At 40.6% G+C, this 25,954-nt stretch overlaps 1 protein-coding gene across 7 annotated transcripts in view; it reads left to right on the top strand.

Annotated features, from left to right (window-relative positions):
- Positions 1-25,954, top strand: part of lrp1bb (low density lipoprotein receptor-related protein 1Bb) — a 257,657-nt gene that overhangs the window by 166,559 nt on the left and 65,144 nt on the right. For all 7 annotated transcript variants that reach the window (XM_069154744.1, XM_069154740.1, XM_069154738.1 and 4 more), the window contains 15 exons: positions 494-625; positions 865-1,092; positions 1,391-1,565; positions 1,880-1,974; positions 4,976-5,125; positions 13,464-13,604; positions 13,722-13,847; positions 14,011-14,142; positions 19,160-19,294; positions 19,634-19,763; positions 20,790-20,916; positions 21,060-21,211; positions 21,885-22,009; positions 22,219-22,590; positions 25,461-25,650. In XM_069154744.1, the coding sequence (XP_069010845.1) occupies positions 494-625; positions 865-1,092; positions 1,391-1,565; positions 1,880-1,974; positions 4,976-5,125; positions 13,464-13,604; positions 13,722-13,847; positions 14,011-14,142; positions 19,160-19,294; positions 19,634-19,763; positions 20,790-20,916; positions 21,060-21,211; positions 21,885-22,009; positions 22,219-22,590; positions 25,461-25,650 (2,410 nt within the window). The remainder of the gene's footprint in view (positions 1-493; positions 626-864; positions 1,093-1,390; positions 1,566-1,879; positions 1,975-4,975; positions 5,126-13,463; positions 13,605-13,721; positions 13,848-14,010; positions 14,143-19,159; positions 19,295-19,633; positions 19,764-20,789; positions 20,917-21,059; positions 21,212-21,884; positions 22,010-22,218; positions 22,591-25,460; positions 25,651-25,954) is intronic.

The following is a 25,954-nucleotide window of genomic DNA, read 5'->3' as shown; positions in this document are numbered from 1 at the left end:
GTAATTATTTAGACATCCCTTAACCTCCTTGGAAAAATGTTAACAAAAGAACAACCTGAAAACCCGGCATGGGCAGAAAACGTGAAAATCAATCTAACTTAGCATAAGTGGTCCAAACCCAACATTTCTTCTTGTGTTTAAAAAGAGACATCCTAAAAGATTACACAGATTTTTGTTCCGTTTTTCTCACAAACAGCCAGTGACCTTTGCTACAAATTAATGTCAAAGTTTTCACATTTCTTTTCAGAACCGCCACGCTTTCAGGCTTTGTCTCTTGTTTGTTGCTATTATACTACAAGAACAACACTGTAATCACTGTTGTTTTCAGCTATGGTTTCTTCATCTTTTCCTTGTTGTGGCACACTCAGACAGGCCTATAAATGTCATGTTGTAAAGGCTGTTAGTTCGGTTCACTTCCAGCATTTATCCCGGCCCATATCTTCGCATTCTGAAATGCCCCCTTTTTTCTTTCCCCTTCCTCCCTTCCCATCAGCCTCTAACCCATGTGAAGAGAATGATGGACATGGTCCCTGTTCACATCTGTGTCTCATCAATTACAACCGCACTGCGTCCTGCAACTGTCCACACCTCATGAAGCTTTCGACCAACAAACAATCCTGCTTTGGTGAGCGAGAATATCTTCCTCATTTTTCATGCTCACGACTTCTCTCATTAGACTGAAAATATAGGCTACTATGTAAACAACAGGCGAGGTCTTTTCTTGTCCAAGTGACTGGCTTCCCTTTTGATTGACACCAACATTTACATCTGGCTGTTATTATCACACCTTCACCTGGATCTGACAAAAAAAGAAAAGGAAAAGTCTCAAATCTCAAATGATTGATTACTTAATTATCTCACCAGCGTTGAAAAGGTTCCTCCTGTATGTGCGGCGGTCTGAAATCCGCGGAGTGGACATCGACAATCCTTACATGAACGTCATGACGGCACTTACGGTGCCAGACATTGATGATGTCACCGTGGTGGACTATGATGCTCAGGAGGAGAGGATCTACTGGGCCGATATCAAAACTCAAACCATCAAACGGGCGTTCATCAACGGCACCCAGTTAGAGACCATCATTTCTTCAGGTGGGTACATAACAGACATACAGAAGCCGTCTTAGAAAAGTTTTAATGCAGTACTGTATTATAGGCAATCTTCCCTTTTTTTATTTTAGTCATTGAGTTATTACCATTAATTGTATGGAAATTATTGTACATAATACCTGATATTATCATTATAATGCAACTAATGTGGGTAGAAGTACACATCAATCTCTATGTTGCTTATGTTGGATGCACTGTAGCATATGTACCTGCAAGCTATTTATGTTGTAGTTTTGTAAAGCACCCAGGCGTGACAGCTTCTTCATGCACTTCCTGACAGATATAGCGAACTGCCGCGGTCTGGCTTTAGACTGGCTTTCTAAGAACTTATACTGGCTCAGCTCTGAAAATGACGAGTCACAAATCAATGTGGCTCGCTTTGATGGGTCCCTGAAGACGTCCATCATCCACGGCATTGATAAGCCAAGGTGCCTTGTAGTGCACCCTGCCAAGGGGTAAGTAGATTAGAGCAGTCTGTGCTCTTCATGAATACTTCACCTTCAGTGCATAGTATTAGAAAAACTCCCCAGTACAAAAGAGATATCAGAGCCCTTTTGAATTTGAACTATGTTATACAAGCGTGAAATGTTTGCTCAGCTTTTGACAAGGTTGTCGATGGAACAAAATCTATTGGCTCACATTGGATTTGTCGTTCCAATTATAAAAGAACATAACATTCATTGATTATGTTGTGAACCTCATGATATCTTGTGTCTAATTGGAAATACTGCCTATTCTCTTCACACCTTATCACACACTTTTCACACAGGAAAATATTTTGGACAGATGGCAACACCATCAACATGGCCAACATGGACGGGAGTAACAGCAAGGTCCTCCATCAGAACCAGAAAGATCCTGTAGGTCAGTATGGGAGCTTTTGATTGCCTAGTCAACTACACCTCCTATTTAGCTGTTCCTGATTTGGTCTGAATATAAATAACCTGATTAAGGCATTCTCATGATTTTTCCCCAAAACTCTGGTGCACTTAATTTGACTAACGATGGGGCTACTGGTATCTGGGAGAATGTGTTCTTCGCACCACAAAGAGAAGTCAGAATATTTTGAGCATTGTTTGGCTATGGATGCAATTAATGATAGTTTAATTCAATAAAATCGTCCAGCATCGACAGCTATGCTGCTTTGCATCACTTTGCATCTGTGTTCACTTCATTCCAGATTCATTTGAAGTAATTCCCCTAATCGAACATTGATTTGACAAAGATAATGCATTTAAGCTTTAACATCAAAGTTATAATAATCTCGGTTTATCTTAATTCATTTTTAATCATCTTATTTTCATGTGTGTACAATCAGTGACTCTTACAAAGTGAAGCAGATGTTATGTTTGTGCCTGTTGACATTTAATCTGTATGAACATTATCAACAAGAAAGAACACTCACCTCCTCGGCTGTGATGTTATCTCAACAGGCAACGTCAAAGAGAGTCACCAGACTTTTTGGGTACAGGTGTCAAAGTGTCTGTTGACCCCAGGAAATGTCAAAGTCTTGTTACATCAATCCAAGCTGAAGTTCTGTTGAACCCTAGACAAACTCTAGAAAAAGGTTAAACTGGAAAAAAACATGTCTGTTGTGTAGACTTGAGTCCTTGACTATTTCTTTCTCAAAGAAACCACGTCCAAATCATTTAAAGAAGAAAAGGTCCAGTTTTGCTGATTATAATTCTGCTGATGTCGGCCAACCTGACAGAATTGTCACGTAGAGCATATTCATCCATTTTGGAAACAACATTAAACATTGATCCGGGTTTATTGTGTTACAATATGTTCTCATCAAGACTTTAGTCTGCAGGTATAGAGTAAAAGGATCCTCCATCGTACAATGTCTTATCCAAAATTGCTGCTCTTCAATTGCTTTGTAATGGTAATGGCCTCTCTGTGGACTGCATATTGCTTCAGCCCGGTCTAGCCCATGTCTATCTGCCAAGTGTTGTCTTCCACTTTGCATGATGAGGTCTTGTGTTCCGGTTCATTTATTGTACACCGGCTTTGTCGCCTTTGAAAAGCTGTACAACTCTGCAGCAATGCTCCAACCAACCTTCCGGGCTCCAACAGTTATGTCGTTCTCTCTGACTGTCAGATTATTCTTTAAACTATTTGCAAAGCATGGATATGGAGATGCTGCTGTCTATGCACCTGTTGGTTGTAGTGACACATATGCAAATAGCTTTTTATTTTTCAGCTCACAACAAAGCAACCAGTTTTATCTGCAATACATATCTGTGGAATAAAGATTGTGTGCAATCCATTTTGAATAATTACATTAAACCAGAGTTATAATTTAGTTTTTGTTACATGTGTTCTTCAGTATTGGTATTCGTACTGTGTGATTAAAGTAAAGTTAATCAAAATAAGAAACCATTTACTGGACATTTAAATTTAATTTTATAGAAAAACAGAATATAGAAATGAGAGAATACAAAATGTAAAAGAAAAGCTTAATAAATCTGACCAGGACAGTGATTAGCAAGATTGTGATTTTCAGTGTATCGAGGATTCATTGTGCAGTGACTGTGAATGTCCTTCACTATGATGCACTGACAGGAAACTGATCTGTGTAGAATCGCATTGTTGACACGTCACTCAGTTTTGGGAGCCACCAGTATTCATACGTGTCAATATTTGGGAAAACAGAAAAGTAATTTGTCGAGATTTGGCATTTTGGTAACTTGCTGATATGATAGTGTGATGTTGTCTTACATGGCAATCCAGCCTAGCATGCACAACACTTATTCCCACAGAAATTATATGAACTATAATTCATAAGCCCATGAATTATCACTGCCGACATATTATAATATTTGTCTGCATGTTCATGAGTCTGATATTTCTATTGTTATACTTGACTCTATTATTGTAAACTCTTTCCTCACATGATCGATGCTTAAATAAGCAATTACAGCTTGATATAGCTAAAATAATCAGCTGGTCTTGATGTGTAGTAACTGTTTTTACACAGCTCAAGGTCACACTCACCATTTGTTACATGAAGCAGAATTTCCTTCGATGTATTTCTTTATTCTCCTAAGCCTGTCAGCAATATAGATAGCAGGGTGCACCGTATTTCACTGGCTTCATTTATGATTATGGGGTAGACCCGGGGACAAGAGTAAATTAATGACGCATTGTGACTGTGAATCTGCCAGACATAAATCCAACACATGGTGGGAGACAGTGAGTCGTCCAGAGGTACACAATTGAAATTGCTTTCAGCTCCCACCATTAACAGTGATATTCTATGAAAAACAATCATGTCAGCCAGGAAATGGATTCAAAAGCAGTCAGGCTCATTCTTGTTCATTTTTCATGCCAGCTGGAGTTCTTTTAAAGAGCTCCCCCACAAATGTACCAGCAAACGCATGAACATTTCTATTAGCCCTCACTCAATTATATGCATAGAAACTACACTATGTAAATGTTTATGTTATGTTTTTCTGAACTGGACTGTTTCAGTGATGTTTAAGAATTGTCAAAAGTAAACTTGTTTTGTGTTTACACTTTCTCGTTGCAGCATAGTCATTATAGTCATGTAACTTCTTTTGTCAATTAGTGGAACTTTTAAAGGAATAATTTGCTTTGTTTACTTTAATGTGCAATGATAATACTTCAATACTAATGAAACATTACCATTAACATTTAACATTAAAATATTGCATGTATAATGTGAAATGCACTTTTGATTCCAACTCATGTACTATTTTATGATCTTATTATCAATGAATTGCATAGTTTGTCTATTTCTGATGATGGGTTTAATTTTATGGTATTAAAGCTCTGTATCTGACCAAATCCTAGCACTCTGAGAGCTAACTTGGTGTCCCCTCTTTACTTGTCTCACTCGCAGGTCTCTCAATAGACTACACTGCTAACAAGCTGTACTGGATAAGCTCAGCCAATGGCACAATCAACAGGTGCAATCTGGACGGCAGTGGGCTGGAAGTGCTGGAGACTCTAAAGAGAGAGTTGGCCAAAGGCACAGCTCTGGCTGTGATGGGTGAGTGGAGCTTGTCACAAGTGCATCAGATTGCCACTAGGGATTACTCAGAGAGTGTGAAGGGATTATGTGTTTCACCAGTTAAGTGGCTCTAGAATGGAGCCATTTAGGCAGCCCTTGCAACAGTTGTGCTTCATTTTGTGTGAAGCAGCAGGAGCATTGGATAATTAAAACACTACACAGCAATGATTGATGATCGATTTTCTCACCTCTTTTATAATGAAAAGGGTGGAGGATGTTCATTAGGTGTTGATTGTTTGTATCAGCATTGAATCCAATGTGTCACACCATCCATCAACTCATAGGTTCATTAAGAATTCACCTGAAATCTAAGTCAACGTATTTAAACCTTTATTTTAAGCTTTTGTTTTTTTTCCCCCTAACTATGTATCATCTACAAATTGGAACCAATTTAGTCCACCGTGCGTCAGCACAAATTGGTTATTGTCCATCCCCACCTGACTTTACGACCCCAACTGGTCCAGGCAGATGGCCGCCCACCTATGAGCCTGGTTCTGTTGGAGATTTCTTCCTGTTAAAAGGGAGTTTTTCCTTCCCTCTGTTGGAGGTTTGTCTCCCTTAAAGGGGACTTTTTTCCCTCCTAGTCTACGTGATAATTTTTTAATTGTTGGGTTGCTCTGTATAATGATGTAAAGTTCTGTTGTAAGGACTGTCCTGTGTTAAGTGCCTTGAAAAACCTGTGTTGTGATTTGGGGCTATATAAATAAATTGAATTGAACTTTACACCAGTCAAATATTGTTGCCAAAAAGAAACAAGAGCAATGTGTACAACCAAACCAGTACATGTTTTTTTTTTAATTTTTTATAATGACCCCTCTTGGTCATGAAATATGTACTCGCATATACACATACATTTCATGTACTCTGGGCTGGACTGTAGTCACTAAGTGTCAGTTTTAGTGACTAGGGACTAGTGACTTAAGTGACTTTAGTGAACAGCTGACAGCAGCAGAAAAATAAAACATTTTAAAAATGTCAGCAGCAGAAGGATTGGAACAAAGTGTATGGGTTGTGGCCGAATCTGATTTAGTTACCGCAGAGAGAAAAGCCCGTCATCAGCATGTGTTGAGATTGGAATAGAGAGAAAGACCAAGCAGAGGACCTGTATTGCATGTCATACCACTTCTCTCTCCCCTTGTTTTCTGTCTTCCTCTTTTCTCCCAACTGTCTGATTAAAAAGAAACAAATGCCCTCCAGAAGATCTAAGAACCTTAACTTCAGTAGAAAATTAATTCCTGCAACCATCCATCCATCCATTTTCTTCTGCTTATCCGGGATCGGGTCACGGTGGCAGCAGGCCAAGCAAGTTGGCGCAGACTTCCCTCTCCCCTGCAACATTTTCCATCTCATCCTGGGGGATCCCGAGGCGTTCCCAGGCTAGCTGGGAGATATAATCCCTCCAGCATGTTCTGGGTCTTCCCCGGGGTCTCCTTGCAGTTGGGCATGCCCAGAAAACCTCCAGAGGGAGGCGCCCAGGAGGATCCTGATCAGATGCCCGGACCACCTCAGCTGACTCCTTTCAACGCAAAGGAGTAGCGGCTCAGCTCCGAGTTCCGTCCTGATGTCGAGCTCCTTATCCGATCTCTAAGGCTGAGCACAGCCACCCTACGGAGGAAACTCAGTTCAGCCGCTTGTAGCCGCAATCTCGTTCTTTCGGTCATGACCGAGAGCTCGTGACCATCGGTGAGGGTCGGAACGTAGATCGACCGTTAAACTGAAAGCTCCGCCTTTCGGCTCAGCTCCCTTTTTACCAAAACGGTCCGTTGTACTGCTGCAGCCGATCCGATCCGCCTGTCGGTCTCCCGCTCCATCCTACCCTCACTCGTGAACAAGACTCCGAGATACTTAAACTCCTTCACTTGGGGCAGGCACTCCGTCCCCACCTGGAGGGATCAATCCACCGGTTTCCAGCAGAGCACCATGGCCTCAGATTTGGAGGCGCTAACTCTCATCCCCGCCGCTTCACACTTGACTGCAAACCGCCCCAGTGAATACTGGAGGTCATGGTCTGAATAGGCCAACAGGACCACATCATCTGCAAACAGCAGAGAGGGGATCCGGAAACCCCTAAACCTGACGTTTTCCTCCCCCTGGCTGTGCCTAGATATCCTGTCCATGAAGGTCACAAACAGGATCGTGACAAAAGACAGTCGTGGCGGAGGCCAACACCAACCGGGAACATGTCTGACTTTTTGCCGAGAATACAAATACAGCTCCTACTGCAGTCGTATAGAGACCGGATGGCCCGTTGCAACAGCTCCAGCACACTTCTCCAAGTCCACAAACCACATGTAGACTGGATGGGCAAACTCCTAGGACCCCTCCAGCAGTCTTGCGAGGGTAAAGAGCTGGTCCACTGTTCCACGACCGGGACGGAATCCGCACTGCTCCTCTTGACTCTGAGGTATGACAAGTGGTCGGACCCTCCTTTCCAGCACCGTGGCATACGTTTTGCCCGGGAGGCTGAGTAGTGTGATACCCCGATAGTTGGAGCACACTCTCCGGTCCCTTTTTTTGAAAATGGGAACCACCCCGGTCTGCCATTCTATGGGCACTGTTCCTGACCCGCATGCAACATTGAAGAGGCGTGTCAGCCAAGACAGCCCAGCAATGTCCAGTGCCTTCAGTATCTCAGGACAGATCTTATCCACCCCCGGCGCCTTTCCAGGAGCTTTTTGACTACCTCAGAGACCTCCACCAGGGATATGAGTGTGACCCTGCCTCGTCTCCAGGGGGCATGCTGGTTGGGTTTAGGAGTTCCTCAAAGTGCTCTTTCCACCGCCCAACGATATCCCCTGTCCGGGTCAACGCTCCACCCCACCGACTCCAAGATGGCCGGATACTCCGAACTGCTGTTCGGTTCATAAGCACAAACAACAGTCAGAGCCTTCTGCCCTGCAACCTGCAGGCGCATAGAGGCGACCCTCTAGTTTCCCGGGGAGAACTCCAACATGGCGGCACTGTTGCAACTATAAACTATATTATACATTACCATATAAATGACCAACCTTTGATATGCATATACTTCAGATAGGTGAGAGATCATGTTTCATTCATTTCTCTCTTTTATTTCATTAATTTATTGTTACAGCAGACTTAAATTTTAATTTTAAATTGTCTCACTTTCACACCGTTGCAATCTTGACAATTGGGTCTTCCAGTGAGCAATGCGAATGCATTTTGCTTGCCAAAATTGGTAATGAGAAGAGTGCAAACATACTGAGCAGAGAGTTGCTGGTTGTGTGCGTGTGTCCAGACCAAATTGTATTTTTTAAGGAGAAAATGAAATCCAAAAATAAAAAGAGTGTAGTCAAGCAGATACTGTGTTGTTTAAGCATGTTATTAATCCTGACAGGCCTTCGTTTCCTGTGTAGTGGGCATCTGTCAGCATGTGCAGAGAGCATTAATTATAGTGTTACAGGATAAGAAAGCAGTGGCAAAATGGAAATCCCACTGTTTACTTAGCTGTTGCCATTCTGCTACTGTAAGCCAGCACTTCTTTCAGTGAAGGCTTTGGACTATGGAGGCATGGACATTGGAGACTTCATTATTGCACTTCACAAATGGGAGATAGAATTCAAGGCGACATAGACTAATGGCTTGATTCCTGCACAGGAGCAGGTACAGCAAAATAGTGAAATTATGTATGCGGATCTCCATCAATCACGATTAATGACGTCTTGTTTTGTTGATGAAATTGAATGGTAGAATGAACAGCATTATTTTGGCATTTTGTAAAAGAGAGAAATTTGTCAGTGGTTTAACATCAGCAACATAGCTATATATAGAAGATATAGTATTTAAACATGCAGTCCAAACACTTGTCAACAACTTCTGCCAGTGAGAGCAATTATTAAAACACTGTTGACTTGTATTTACATCATAGATTTCACCGTAGCTTACTCTGTTGCGGCTGTAAAATGGTGGATAAATTGTTTTGAGCTTCAAAACCTCTGTGAAATAACTTGCATTTTACTGACATACAGCCTCTTCAATAGTATTGGCTTTTTTAAATAGTCTTGGCAGGGGAATCTTTACCAGATAATATTTGTCAGAAAAAAAGAAATGGAAAGCAATGTTATGAAGTGTGTCTCAAGACTAAAGATGCCTCATTCACTAAACACCACAGTTCACATATAACATGCATTTTGAATTTAATGTTATTCATTTGTTGTTTGTTTTTGTGTCAGACGTTCAGTCTCTGATATCAAGTTGCATTCCTTCTTTATTGTCCATTGAACATAAACTTTAATGGTCGGCTGAAAATGAGGCTGGCATAGACAGCCGGACAGCCAGACAGGCCATTTTCTACTCCTAAGCTTCTTTTGTTGTTCGCAAGTGCACAGACTATGGGAGCTGTCCATTACATAGAAATGTCCCCTCTGCAGATTCTGTTTCGTCCGCATGGTGTAAGATGCAATTCCGTGCATTTGCTCACCATTTACTCTGTTTCCCACAAAGTTCTCTAAATGTTCTCTGTTAGTCATCTTTGTCTTTCTAGTTCAGCAATCTCTGATTAAAGGTGATTTATAAGGTCTGTTGAATTTATACTCTGCTTTCTCAACAAATAAATAGCTGCATATTACTGGAAAGTCAGAGTGCCGGTCTCTATCATAGGAAAAGACCATCCCTGCCACTCTAATAGACTTATCACTCACTCAATATAGTGTAAAGTTTACTGTTTACAGTCAATCTGTGCTAGGGCAAAGTCAATGATCTGGTAAGGTAAAGAGCATTTTCTTAGTGTACGTTTGGAATTATTTTGTTTTTATAGCTGGCAAGGTGACATATTACTAATTGTAATGTTTCAATGTTAGTGCCAAATCAATAACACATTGCCAGTGCTCTATTAGCTAGCAAACTAACTACCTAAGGATGGCAATTACCATTAATAGCTGTTTACTCATCAGTCGAGAAGAAACGTTGGGTAGCATTATAGTTCTTTCCAGTACTCACCAAGAGATGTCTGCAGCAGTGAAAAACTTTTTTAACTTGTTGTGCTTCTGTTTCTATCACTTTTTCTTTGCTGCTGAATGTGGCTTTTTGTCAATAAGGGAGTGGTGGTGGTAATAAGGGTGTCTTGCCAAGAGCTTCAGCCATTGCTGCGTTTAAGCTTCCATTCATTGATTAGCAGTTGCTAATTGGCTGAACCGAGGGCAGTACCTTCAACATGATTGAAAAGAGGTTAGAGTACTCCGTCTGGGCAGCAATACTTCCTCCTCCTCTAATGTTCAACTGAGGGCAGACTGAATACTGCCTTGACTCACTATCACCTCTTATGGTACAACGTGGTATTACATGACAGTCGACCCAGGGCTAGTAGGTTGTCTTCACGAGATGTTTTTGCTGCATGATACAGCATTCTGTTGATACTTATTGTTTAAACTAACTTATACAACTATCAAATACTATACAACATAGATTATGAACAAATACGCATTATAACTAGCATTAGGATTACAACATGCATTTACAAATAAAAGCATGTGCGATATGCTTTGGCAAGGAAACAAAATGTTGATATAGTCAGATGAGTGTGGCTAATGAAGGGCTTTTGTGTCCCCTGTGTTGTTGTAACCAATCAACATTAATGAGCATAAATCTAACAATGATTGTGTTCTCTCCTCTGGTCTGGGAAAGCCTAATTGATCCGTTAGTCATGTTTGTGTGGTGAAGGTTACTCCAAGAGACAATCATGTGTAAACAAGGAAAGCTTGTTTACACATGATGGATCGGTAACTCCCTCATAGCAGGGGGTGGAGCTGGAGGTAACACAACAAGACACAAACCACTAGAAAAGGTTTTGTAAAGGTGCTGTGATAATCAGTGGAATGCTCTTCTCAGAGAGGAATCAAACAAGTTGTTTCTTGATGGGGTGCTTGTTTTCCTCTTTGCCTTCTCATGTTGTGTGTTTCCATGCTGGTTGTAGGAATAATGATGGCACTGTTAGTGACACAAGGTCGAGCCACTCGGGTCCTTGGGCTTTGTAATAATTGGATTGGCTTTTGGGAAAAGTGAGGGCTTCTATTTTGAAGATGTGGGTGATCCATCAGGCTGGACTTGCTTGAGGTTCAAACTAGCAGTTGAGGTGGAAATTGAATATGATGTGCCACAAGCGAGCAATCACACCAAGCCAGTGGTCCCCACGGCATCAAATTAACACAGGGTGCAAAGCTAATCTCAGCTAGCATGTCCTCCAGGGTGTAATGTTTTGTAAATTGCATATAGACTGTCATTCTTACTCATGGGAATTTGTCTGATTTGTGGAAATGAGTTTTACATTCCCTTTAAGGTTGGCAGTCAGCCTAAAGCTATTAAGACAAGTGGGAATTGTTTTTTATTTTTTTATAAATCAAAAAGGGTAATGGAACAAAATAGTGTCTAACCTTCTAGTGACAAATGGTGTAAAATCTGAAGGACACGTGCAATTTCTTTTTGAAACTAAAATTATGTTGCTAAATTTCTTTACAACATAGTCTTAACAGCATTATGTTTTCAGCATTTACTGTAAGTTTTGGTTGCTAATATAATTGGAGAGGATATTGCACTGCCCCAGGATGTGTGCAGGATCAGGGCTCAGGTTGGTTGAATTAGCTCAAAACATGAAAAGAAATTTACTTGTAAATAACATTGAATTAAAAGATGCAGACATTTAATGAATTGTTGTTGCTGCTGCTGAGCGGAGGGTTTCCTCTGCGGAGAGTTTCTGTGCCTCTCCTGTGGGTGTCTCCACTCTAAGGTGACAATACAAAGGTTATTGCTCTAGACCACTGTAGCTCCTAAACTTTGAAAAAGGGTTTTTAAATATAAAACTTGAAACTTCAGATTTTTTACATTTCATATGTCAATCTGTTTTTATGTTGTTTTATTATTTTATTTTGTTGTTTGGTTCTTATTATTTTTTAATTTTTTAAATGCACTCTATTAAAAGAAAAAAAAGACTTAGCCTGACTTCAAAAGCACTATTATTATTATTATTTTTTTTGTATTATTGTTAAGATCCTTTACTATAAAGGAATTTAATCAATTGGGTCCCATGACATTTGTAAAGTCTAGAAGAGCTGCACATTTGAAATATTGTATTCCCTCTTATGTTAGCAAAACATAGGTTAAACAAAAGTTAGCCAGCTTAGTCGCGTTCAGTCTCGGGTATGCATGCTCTGCCCAGAGAGCATGCCCAGCACGGATTCATCTGGCCTGTGTGGGAATGTCTTACCAGACACCCGATTTCAAAACTCCATGTGCTGTGAGATACGGAGATTTATCTGGTAGTGATTGGCTTTAACCTGTATTTTGTGAACTCATTTGGCTAAATCTTGAATATTTCATTTATATTTAAAAGTCACACGTTACAGGTTTAGACCATATCTTCTCAGAGTAATAGTCTATATTTACAGTTTTGGACCTTTCAAAACAGACTAAATTCATGTCCATCTGCACCTCATTTATAATGTTTATTGTGTAAGGAGAGAAGCCACCTCACTCATCTCCACTTTGTACTTCAGTGGGATTTTAAAAATGTTGAGTTCCTGTCATGTCTGCAGAGTCTGTGACAAAGTGCCTGGACCATGCATCACTGATTCCTGCTGAGGAAAAAAGGTGGCATTTAGAGGATACTGTGGTGGCGATGGGCTTGGTGTGCTGGGGTCATGAGCCTATTGTGCATGGGCCTGTTTACAAAGACACACTCATCATTTATGCGCACAATGACAGCGCCACCGAGCCTGGAGGGCTGTTCACTGTCACACAGAGCCAGACAGGCCAGCCACTCCTCAAAAGGGTAGAAGGTGAAACATCATGACACACAAACAACTACAGTACATGTTCTCAGATGCAACGGGGCATCTAATGGCAGGCATGGAGTTGAAAATCACAGCTGTGCTTATTTCATTTCATAATGGAAACGCCCTCAAATTGTTTAAGTTCATGGAAATTTATTTGGTGAAATGAAAACCTTTCCAATCAAAGTATGATTCAAGGCTGCGAGATGCGCACATCATCAGAAGCAAGTGGGCAGAGCCGGGAACAGGGTATCCCACTCTTTAATCTCAAATCAGCTCAGAGAATGCCTCAGTTATTAAGGGGCTTTGTGGCATAAGAATCACCATTTGCACGTGGAATGGGTAATAAGGGGGGTATTTGATTGTGCTTGCTGGATGTTTTGAAAGACATGTTCACATTATCATGTGAATTCCATACATTTCTCAGTTAAGAAGACTGATTGTAGCAGTGTTACCACAGTGTACAGCGCAATTTTCTTTTTCACTGCAGTTTTACTGAAGTAAGGTCTTTTCGAAAATTACGTTGGTTTTTACAGGTGGCAAACTCTGGTGGGCAGATGACGAGTCTGCACAGCTGGGAACGGTCACCAAGAGAGACGGACGTAACCTTGTGGTTCTGAGAAACAAGACGAGCGGGTTGGTTCATATGAAGGTGTACGACAGGGAGGGTCAGAAAGGTAAAAACACTCACACATATCGTCACACAAACCTTCAGATATAGACATAAAAGGTTGCACATGACCAACGTTTGGTAACTTGCTATTTGCCTCTTGCTGATTGTGCTTAACATTCAGGAAGAAACCCGTGCCAGGTAAACAATGGAGGATGCTCACAGCTCTGTTTCCCGACTTCAGAGAACACCCGCAGCTGTTCCTGCACTGTTGGCTACAACTTGCGGAGTGATCGCATGTCTTGTGAGGGTAAGATTCCCATTTTCCCTTGAGCCTTTCATTACATTCAATGTGAGGTTATGAATCTATGCTTAAGTAAATAGTCTACACATGCTAATGCAAGGGAACTTATAATTAGCTACGCTATAATACCTGTATTCCTGGTTTAATAGGTACTTCTGTTATTCTATAGGTGTTGACTCATTTCTGATATATTCCATTCACGAGGGGATCAGAGGAATCGCTCTTGACCCAAATGACAACAGCGAAGCTCTCATGCCTATCACAGGAACCCTGTTTGCTGTGGGTGTCGACTTTCATGCAGGTATGATACCACTAATATGGACGTATTTATTCTGTTGTTTGACATTGAGTATAAGACAGCTGAGATTCACTGTAGCTTGAAGAGGTGTTGTGTCTGACATAATTAGATGTACATATTGCATGTTGTTCCTGGTGTTTTTTTGCAGGCTTTGAATGTCATCTTTTGCTCCTGTCTCCAACTGATATTGTAAGATTTCAAGTTTAATGTAGTCTTTAATGTAGTCCTTCGAACCCAGGAATGTTTCAAATGTCTACATAACAGAAAGGCTTAACTACCACACACTTTTATAATGCAATGTACCGACCTAGACCTCTAACATCTGCACATCGACATTAAAACAAAACAATGTTCTGTAATTTTGCTGAATAGCAGCAACATTGGCCTCTGTGGCCTCAAGTGGGAATTACGGGACAGAGGTGCATTACATTTTTGTTGGACTCTAAAGTTCGAGTGGTGAAGGGTACTGGAACATAGCACAATGACCCACTGCAAACAACCAATTGCTCTGTCCACCCACGTCGGGTTAAAATAGGGCTAATCTAATTACTGTGACCAAAAACCTCTGAACACACAGCAGTTGTGTGCTAAAATGTTGTTGCTCAGAGGTAGCTTATCACTGACTGAGTGTCAAGCAACTGGGTCCTTGCTCAACAGAAATAACTACTGAATTACCCAACATGTGAATATGTCCCAGGAACGTTACAATCCAAAACCGTCCTGGCACGCCACAAAAAAATAGAGTTTGGTGGTTGCTAGGATGTTGCTTTGGTTTGTTGACCTTGCCTTTATTTTTTATGGTTCATAATGGTTGTCAAAGAATGAAGTGACCCATTACCACATTAATGCTTTTGCTTTTATGTTGGAACCTTTTCTCTCACCACGTTGCATGGGGAAATATGATGGTTTCTCTCGAATGGCACATCTTAACCCCAACTATTTTAGAAAAACATTTATGATTTAAATGTCTAAATGAATGGTCGGCTTGGGAGATTATTTTTATTGCTTGAAAAAATTAAAAAAAGATACTGACTTTTTTGAGACAATTTACTGTTTGTACATAGCTTGGCTATGCATGTCTTACAAAAAAGGAAAGCAACGCGTGTCCAATTTCTCTCTCAGCAGTGGTAATGGCAGAGAAAAATGTTCTGTGTATGTCACCATCCTCCAACTGGATAACTCAGTACCCCCTAAAGTTTCAGCGGCATGGAACCCCCAAAGACAAGCTGCCCCGTAAAGTGCTTTTACTGTATATTGTCAGATGGGAAACAAGTGTACTACTCAAAAGAAAAGAGTACTTAAGTAACTAGGTAACTGTTACTGCTTTTATTAAGTTACATTTTATTGCAAAACACTGGTTTTGCCTTCCCTAATTTCCTGCATTTATAAACCTTCCCTTCTAAATTCTAAAACAGTAAAGAGGGAGTACTGTATATCCTTTGAAAAACACTTCCCAGCTTCTGTAGTGTGGTGTCGATGAAAGAGTACTAAGGCACATTATAGGGGAACCGCATCATTAATATCATCAAACAATCTCCTTACAAATCTTTGAAACAGTCCTAATACAAAGCAATTCCCAAGATACCCTATCAAATTAAGGGAATAAAATGCTGAGAAGCATGAACCAATAGGTTGCGTTGTTGTTTGTTACATCCATGCTTCCTTCTGCAAAAATATTTATTACACTGTCAAATGCCAAGCATATACTATCAGCTAGTACCATTCAATGTATGCAATACATACCACGGAAGCATGATAACAAAACCTGGCAAAAAAAACAGACTGTATGAAGAAGATTGCATTTGCACAACTGAAATCAACAACATACACATGTTTATCAACTGAATATTCACAGCAATTTGTTTTAGAAAAGCAACAGATAAAAATTGCATTGTGTAATTCTAAATTTTTCTATGATGGCATTACATTGACTCAATGTAATGACTCAAAATTATGGTATGGGATGTGAATTAATACGAAAAGTTGCTCCAACTAATTTAATATTAGCAACTAAATTCGGGAGAGGCAGAGATCAACAGACCTCCTCTGTCACTTAAAAGCCAGTATTATTTACTGAGGGGGACTATATTACCAGAATACAGTCCATTACAGACTCGGGGGACATATTGACACTGTTGACACTGGGACATTGTTTTCAATTTTTTCAAAATCTGCTTGTCTGTGCGGGGGACACCACAGATAGGATTGTGTTCACTTAATGGAGTGTCACTTTGTTTTTAGCCATGGTTACTCAGACCACTACTTTGGTCCAGACTCAAGAATTGTTGGATGTATTATCATGGAATTCGGTAGAGATATACAGTAACTAGTGCCCAGACAATGAATCCTAATGACTCTGGTGTTCCCCAGACTATTACTCTACCCCGCATTGAAACCTGGTGAAACAGGTCATTCCTAAATAAACTATTGTTAGTTAATGACGTAAAGTTTGTGTATCGTATATAAATCAATCCAGAGGTACATGCCCACTGCATTTACGTAAGCCTTATACTTTAATGAACTAAAAGGTTCCATACAGACTTTTGGTCTCTCAAAGAAAGTCAGTGTAAACAGTCCATCCGGAAAGTGTTCACAGTATTCACTTTTTCCACATTTTGTTATGTTACAGCCTTATTCCAAAATGGGTTAAATTATTTGTTTTTTCCTCAAAACTGTACACACAATACCCCATAATGATAATGTGAAACAAGTTTTTTATTTTATTTTTGCAAATCTATTTAAAATAAAAAAACAAAAAAAATCACATGTACATATGTATTCACAGCCTTTGCCATGACACTCAAAATTGAGCTCAGGTGCATCCTGTTTCCACTGATCATCCTTGACATGTTTCTACAACTTGGTTGGAGTCCACCTGTGGTAAATTCAGTTGATTGGACATGATTTGGAAAGACACACACCGTCTATATAAGGTCCCACAGTTGACAGTGCATGTCAGAGCACAAACCAAGCCATGAAGTCCAAGGAATTGTCTGTATACCTCAGAGACAGGATTGTATCGAGGCACAGATCGGGGGAAGGGTACAGAAAAATTTCTGCAGCATTGAAGGTCCCAATGAGCACAGTGGCCTCCATCATCCATAAATGGAAGAAGTTTGAAACCACCAGGACTCTTCCTCGAGTCGGCCGCCCGGCCAAACTGAGCGATCGGGGGAGAAGGGCCTTAGTCAGGGAGGTGACCAAGAACCCGATGGTCACTCTGACAGAGCTCCAGCGTTGTTCTGTGAAGAGAGGAGAACCTTCCAGAAGGACAACCATCTCTGCAGCACTCCACCAAGCAGGCCTGTATGGTAGAGTGACCAGACGGAAGCCACTCCTCAGTAAAAGGCACATGACAGCCCGCCTGGAGTTTGACAAAAGGCACCTGAAGGACTCTCAGACCATGAGAAACAAAATTCTCTGATCTGATGAAACAAAGATTGAACTCTTTGGCCTGAATGCCAAGCGTCATGTCTGGAGGAAACCAGGGACTGCTCATCACCTGACCAATACCATCCCTACAGTGAAGCATGGTGGTGGCAGCATCATGCTGTGGGGATGTTTTTCAGCAGCAGGAACTGGGAGACTAGTCAGGATGGAGGGAAAGATGAATGCAGCAATGTACAGAGACATCCTTGATGAAAACCTGCTCCAGAGTGCTCTGGACCTCAGACTGGGGCGAAGGTTTATCTTCCAACAGGACAACGACCCTAAGAACACAGCCAAGATAACAAAGGAGTGGCTTCAGGACAACGCTGTGAATGTCCTTGAGTGGCCCAGCCAGAGCCCAGACTTGAACCAGATTGAACATCTCTGAAGAGATCTGAAAATGGCTGTGCACCGACACTCCCCATCCAACCTGATGGCGCTTGAGAGGTCCTGCAAAGAAGAATGGGAGAAACTGGACAAAAATAGGTGTGCCAAGCTTGTAGCATCATACTCAAAAATACTTGAGGCTGTAATTGCTGCCAAAGGTGCTTCAACAAAGTATTGAACAAAGGCTGTGAATACTTATGTACGTGTTATATTTTCGTTCTTTATTTTTAATAGATTTGCAAAAAATTGAAACAAACTTTTTTCACTGTCATTATGGGGTATTGTGTGTAGAATTTTGAGGGAAAACAATGAATTTAATCAATTTTGGAATAAGGCTTTAAAATAACAATGTGGAAAAAGTGAAGCGCTGTGAATACTTTCCGGATGCACTGTCTGTGTAAGAGCAATTTGGGTCACTCATTACAAAACCAGAGATATTTTTTTTATCCAATAAGAAATCTCAGAGGCTTCAAAGGTCAATAACAATCCTAAAATGTGACCAGAACTTTTGAAAAAGAGGAAATAAGCTAAATCCAAAATTGGACATTCCCAAAGTACAGAACAATATTGTCAGTTGTCCTCACCTTTATTACTTTGGCTCAGTGAACCTGAGAATGTATTACTAAGAGCCGAAACTGACATCAGGCACATATTATTTACATGTCATTATCGAAGCCAGGTTGCCAGAGAAGAACGCATGAAAGCCCTGCAGCTGTATTATGTCATATGTCATCTATATGTTAACAGAGTGTGAAGGTAGCGGGAAGGGGGAATTGCAATTATAGATACAATACCATCTAACCTCTTAACAACCTCTATAGAGTAAAACTGACAGTCATACAAGAAGATGCACTTGAAGACTACACTGTAAAAAAATTGCTTACTATTTTATATACTGATTTGAGTGGGCTGTAAAATCATGAAGGGTCCATAAGAGTTTTACCAACACCATGTTTTGCATGAAGTAATATACAGCCCTGTAAAATTTGACCAACGATCGCCTCTCCTGTCCAGGCACTTTGTCAACAAAGAGCTGTGGGTATTTTCACCATATTTTTTTTTATAGTGCCACACAACATCTGGCGAAATGGACTGTAAAATGTGGTTTCACGGGCTGCTTTGTTTGAGGGCATAAATACTTTTGTGGCAGCTGCATTCATCATCACATTTTCTCTCGTCATTAGCTGTATTGTGTATTTTGCAGGAAATGACACTGTGTACTGGACAGACATGGGGCTGAACAGAATATCCCGTGCCAAACGTGATCAGACCTGGAGGGAAGATATCATCACTACTGGCATCAGTCGGGTGGAAGGCATCGCCGTTGACTGGATCGCTGGTTAGTATTATGACTCCACAGGGCCTGGAGTTATTACAACAGGCTGTCAAGCTGGTATTGATTGCTAAATAGTGTCACTCTAGGTGCAATGCCTCTTGTTGTGGCATTGAGTCGAGGTCTTTGTTTTGATCCGACTTGCCAATAAACATTAAGCCTCGGAGACAAAGTTGGGTATCATGCTGTAAAAACATTCACAGGACAAACATATGTACAAAACTGTTTGTAGTGTACAGTTATGTGTACATTCATGATGTCAACTTCTTGAGTATCTTCTGCCCCTTGTGAATCAATAAACTTCTGCTGTATTTACACATCTTACAATTGCTTCTGTCTACCCAGGCAACCTGTACTGGACAGACCATGGTTTCAATCTAATAGAAATATCCCGTCTGAATGGTGCATACCGCTCCGTGGTCATATCGGAAGGACTTGATCAGCCGAGGGCTATTGCTGTGCATCCACAAAAGGGGTAAGGAATGCCTTTCTTTGTGCTTTAATGGTTTGTTTTCACTATTTCAATGCACTGTTTACTGAAATCAGTTGTATCCCTTAGTTTTGGCATTTAATGTAAAGAGAAGACATGTTTAATACATTTGCCTGCTGGAACTCTTTAAAGTGTAATGATGCATAGCAAGCCAATACACTTTTTGTGAAACAAAAAACAAACCAGGCGGTTGCCCTGTTGACGAATATAGGTTTATCACATATAAACTCACCAAGCACTGTGTTAGGAACACCTGTACTCTCTCTTATTTGTGCGATTGTCCAACCAGCCAATAATGGGTGGAGCTGATAGAAAGGCTGCAGTAACCCAGATAACTATTCTTTACAACTATTGAGAGTGGAAAAGCATCTCAGGATGTATGACAAACAACACCTTGAGGCAGATGGGCTACAACAGCAGGAGACCCAGTCTGATTCCCCATCAGCCAAAACCAGAAAGCTGGCGCTGCAGTGGGCACAGGCTCACCAAAACTGGAAACCTGAAGACTGGAAACCTTAGTCTTTTTCTGATGAATGTAAACTGCTGTGGCACGCAGATGGTCGGCTCACAAGTCTGTGTCAACAGCAGGAATCCTTGGACCCAACCTGCCTTGTGGCAACAGTCCAGTCTGTTGGTGGTGAAATGACGTGGGGGATGTTTTCTTGGCCCACATTGCTCACCATAATACTAATCAGTCATCATTTGAATGCCGCAGCCTGTTTGAGAATGGCCGCTGACCATTTTCATCCCATTATAGCAACAGTCTACCATCTTCTAATGGCTGCTGCCAGCACCATAACGCACCACAACAAAGCAGCAGTCTTCAACTGCTCAGGGTTTATTTACTGTTTGTGCCATTGAAGATTGTTTATTGTTTAACTATAAAATATCTTGCCTCATGAGAAAGCTTTGTCACACTTTTATAATTTATTTTCTGTAAAATGGAACATAGGCCAACTAAATCAATCATACGAAGTTCACACTGCATTTGGGTGTTATATTGCTGGACAGGTATCTCTTCTGGACTGAGTGGGGCCAGAACCCCTGCATTGGCCGCTCCCGCCTGGACGGTTCAGACCAGGTCACCTTGGTTAACTCGGGAATCATGTGGCCCAATGGGATTTCAATAGACTATGAGGTAAAGCTGCACACAGATGCATAAACTTCATCCTCCATGCCACTGTATTCTATACTTCTTATTTCCTCTTACTCTTTTGTGCCTGAAATATTACCATCCTAAGAGGTTTGGTTTATGATATGCATTTTGAAATTCCCTTCCAGGAAAATACATTATATTGGTGCGACGCTCGCACAGATAAGATCGAGAGGATCAACCTTGAGACAGGTGAGAGCCGCGAGATTGTACTGTCAGTGGCCAACGTAGACCTGTTCTCAGTGGCTGTGTTTGGGGCTTACATCTACTGGTCTGACAGGTAATTTATTATTTTCTTCAATGCATGCACATGCATTGGTCTGCAAAGCCCGTAACCCAACAATAACCCATCCCTTCAGAGGTCCCATGTGAAAAAATATTAAGAACAGCAATTCCTCTTAGTGATAGTCACCACCTGTTTTTGTAAATATTTCTGACAAAATTCAATGGCAAGGATTCCCCAACCTTTTCTAAAAGTCAGGCACACAATACGGTTTTATAATGCCTTTATAATAACCAACTGACTCAATTTTCATGAAGTCAGTTGGTTATTTTTTGTTAAACTCTGCTGCTTTTCCTGTTGCTCCGATCAATGGACTGAGAAATAATTTGACTGGTGGAAAAAAAAGGTGGTTGAATATTCAGTCACATATGTCTTTCCTTTGTTTTTGCACGTTAAACATGTCATGCATGACATTAAGATAAATCATTTTATCCTCTCCAGTTTACAATCAGGGCAACAATGGAAATAGTTTTATTGTGTTTTTTCTTCAACATATTTAGATGTATCAGGACTGAATGTTTGCAGCCTTGACTCTTGCATGAGTATTGTCAAATGAAATTATTTATTGCAGGATGTCCGTCTAACTTTATTATTACCCTTCCTTGGTGAAACATCTGAAGACAGTATGCTCTCACTTATTTTTTACCCTGTCTCTCCTGATGTTATTCAGGGCCCACTCCAACGGTTCCATCCGACGTGGCCTAAAGGCCGACACCAGTGAGGCTATGACAATGAGGAGTGGTCTTGGGGTCAATTTGAAGGATGTTACGGTCTTTAACAGAGGCAGAGAAAAAGGTAACAATTTCAATTTTACAGTCCTATGCATTACAATAGTGACTTTTGCTATTGCAGTTATGCTACTTGAAAATTTTGCCTTTTAACAAACCCTTTCCCAAATATGTGACAGCTCCACGGCTTGTGTGTTTGTCAATGTAATTTAAACATGATTGCACAAAACAGAAACTGAGGCAAACCAGTAACTGAACATGTGTTGTGTTTTGGAGGCACCAACCCGTGCGCTCGGAGTAACGGAGGCTGCCAGCAGCTGTGCTTTCACCTGGGAAGTGGTCGCCGGACCTGTTCCTGCGCCCACGGCCGCTTGGCACAGGACGGCTTTGCCTGTCAGCGCTATGAAGGTTATTTACTCTTCTCTGAGAGGACTATCCTGAAAAGCATTCACCTTTCAGATGAAAGCGACCTCAACTCACCTGTGCAGCCTTTGGAGAATCCTGCTTTTTTCAAGAATGTTGTAGCGCTGGCCTTTGACTATAGTCAGAAGACAGGAGGGACCAACCGCATCTTTTTCAGTGACGTCCATTTCGGAAATATACAGATGATTAATGATGACTGGACAGAAAGATCTATCATAGCAGAAAGTAAGTGCATTTCATATTTTCTTCTACATTTTTGAATTTTGTTACGTAATAAAACCCACTGCGGGAATCCAAAGTTCCCCTACTGCAAATATGCACTAATATACATATGTATTCACTTACTATGTCAATTTCAAGGGCTAAACATGTCCTGCATCATGGTACTCCTTTGTGGGTTGGCACAATGTGGTAGAGGATTAGTAAGGTGTTATTTTTTTTAAAATTTTAGTTTCAATTAAGGGGTAACCTTAGAATACAATATTCCCACATTGTTTATAGCATCTACCTTAGTTACTATCAACAGTGACATTTCTTCTTCCTTCCTTCATTTTTTTGTCTCCTTTTTCTCCTTTTAAAAGACCATTTAATTCTAAATCATTGTGATATAATACCCATGTTTGAAAGCTTCCTGCTCACTGACTGCCACAGATTGTATGAGGACCAATCCTTCTCTATTACTCACCAAAGCTCAGCTAGTCCCATCTTGACAAGCATGACTGGAGTCAGATGAACAGCAAAAGTCTCTGTTCTGCACGGCTAGCATCCTCTGCCATTCTGTGAAGTTTCCACTGGGAGCAGAGCTCAGCACCTTCCCACCCCCATCTCACACCGGGAGACTGGCAGAGTGTTACTGATCCACTCTCACCCATCCCCCAACACTCCTTCCTCACTCCTGCTGAGAGAACTTTCAGCTTATTTATTTATTTTTGACAAATGAAAAAGCGTTATCAAGAACCATCTGTCAGGATCTGTGTCCTTCACACCTTAGCACTTACGAAATGCAAAATGTAGGTGGTGCAAGGAATGAATTTGAGTGAAATTTAAATGTTTGAATACATAATACGTGTCGATGCCTAATTCTTTTGAGATGGGCAGCAGATTGTTTGCATGCAGCTACATTGCAGCCAACTGTGAAAAGATAGTGTGACTGTCCATGTTTTCAATTAGATTAGCTGCTGTTGATTGAAAGCAGCACATCCATCTGGTCCACACTCATTTGATGGACTATACACCTCTCTCCAGTATATAACCCGGCACTGTACATAAAATCAAGACTGCCTTCTATTTTCTTCTAAAAGTTATTGCCTGAATCCCGTCATTGAGGAAAGGTGAAGATGTTAATCATCCATATTTCCCTAATTAAACTCTGTGTCCCCCCCATTAATTACTCCCTTTCCTGGCCAACAATTTGTGAGAAACTCCAAGCTGCCAGACGGCTTTTATTGCAAACTATTAATTAGTGGTCGGCTGACTCAGGTAGAGTCTTAAGTATTCTAGAGTATGTTTTATGGGTTTTTAGATGTGGGGTTACAGCCAACATTGGCCACATGTTCACCATTTAGACAAATTAGAAACTACAAAGACAGATTAAAATGTGTGCAAAAATGCTCACAAAATGCTTACAAAACAGAGATCAGGAAAGATCAAATGTGCGAAATGCCAAATGTTGGAAACGTGATATGTGAATACAAAAATATTGTTAAATTTGCGTTTGAGTTTTAACCCTTTTATTTTGTTTGTTTTGATGTTACCGATGTTAGTAGTTTCAATCTGAATCTAGACGAGAGGAATCTGACTCTTTTGCTTTACTAAATGAGCTCTCTAATGAAAGACAATCAATCACTGGTTGTATCATACAATAAACTAATATATTTACACACAAATGAGATAGATACAAACAAATTCATACAAAACAAGCAGGTAATCTTTCCAAAGCCAGCGCTTAGACAATTTCCTATCTGGTTGACAAACAGTTATTTATGGCTTTATTAAATTTTAGTAGGCGGGCTGTGTCAGGGAAGAAACTCAACTTTTTTCTTCTCTCCAGTGAAATGGTACATTTCCCTTCATCTGTTTTGTGGGTCTATTCCCTTTGTATTGCACTCAGAAGGAGCATATGGAATAGGAATCAAATTCTATGTTGTTGTAGAATTTTCTGCTGGAGTATTTCTTCTTTCTTTTTTTCTTTTTTTTTTTCCTCTATAGCAACATAATGAAGAGATGTTTTTTGTCCTGGTCATAAACATCCACAAATACCCTCTCCTAGTGCATTGAGAGCAGTAGTCATGTTTGTTTTTGAGTACACGCCAACTCAACAATGCAGTTATTTTGACCCTTCTTTTTCAGACTGATGCTTGTGTAATATTGAAACAGTGAAAGTCATATTCAATAAGTAATTTATGAATCCACAGAAAAAAGAAACTACAGTGAATAATCAAACATGATTTGGCCAGATTTTCTATCAGTGATCACTGTCTCTCTCTAGAGGCTCCCTGGCTGTCAGTCATATTCCTGCAATAACATGAGGGGGTGCAAAGGCCTTTTCATATTCTGTGTTTAGGAAATTGGTTTGCGATGAAAACATATTCAGTTCCTGAGTGACTGTGGCATCAACAAATAGCTGTCTGTCCAGTGTAGTGAGGCATGAAGTTATTTCCCTGTCAATCACGAAGGAAACACAATCCCAACTCTAACACAATTGGAGACTGCCATCTGTTACATGCAAAGTCAATATTTTTACGTAAATCTACACGACAGACTACTTTGGCGTTTGGTGGCCTCAGATGACAGCGACAGTGGCAGCTAAAAAAAATGTAATTACACAGTTATAGCATAATATCAACAAACTTCATGAATCTAAGCCCTAAATATGTAAAAGAGAGAACTTGTTTTTCTTATTTAGCATTTTACTCAAGTTTCAGTTGGTTATTTACTCACTTGTGACATAGACTAACAAGAGAGTTGTATTTTCCACATTAAGTTCTTATCAGGAGCAGTTTCTAAGTGTCCTTCAGGCTCCTCTGCATTTTTGTGTCTGAATTAGGGTAATTGGTTGGAACGTGACCAGCGGTCTGATGTGTCTGTTCTTTTAGATGTGGGTTCAGTGGAGGGTCTGGCTTACCACCGCGCCTGGGACACCTTGTACTGGACCAGCTCCACTACGTCTACCATCACGAGACAAGCTGTGGACCAGACACGAGTCGGCGCCTTTAGCAGGCAGGCTGTGGTCACTCTATCGGAGGAAGACCACCCGCACGTCCTGGCACTGGATGAGTGCCAAAAGTCAGTAGCTCTTGTTCATCTCAAAAAACTCTTTCTTACACACTTTCTTTAAATATTTATATCGCTTAGTTAATCCCAAAATGTCTAGACATAAACTCAGCCTTTGATACTGTGATGCACAACATGTTTTTTATTTACAGTTTGATATACAACCAGCTCATCTTTTCTTGTTATGCTGATGACGCCATACTCTACGTGGTTTTTGGTCCTCATCATTGTTGTTCATGACAAATTGAATTAGAGAAAAAGTGCAAATAACAACATGAAACAGCATAAACAATCTGAGGTATTTAAAGACAAAATA

Source organism: Embiotoca jacksoni, unplaced genomic scaffold, assembly GCF_022577435.1.
Source record: "Embiotoca jacksoni isolate LCO1_2020_lvr unplaced genomic scaffold, fEmbJac1.0.p SCAF_2, whole genome shotgun sequence".
Classification (NCBI taxonomy): domain Eukaryota; kingdom Metazoa; phylum Chordata; class Actinopteri; family Embiotocidae; genus Embiotoca; species Embiotoca jacksoni.
The sequence above is the reverse complement of the archived record's forward strand: the minus strand, read 5'-3'. Positions and strand labels throughout refer to the sequence as shown.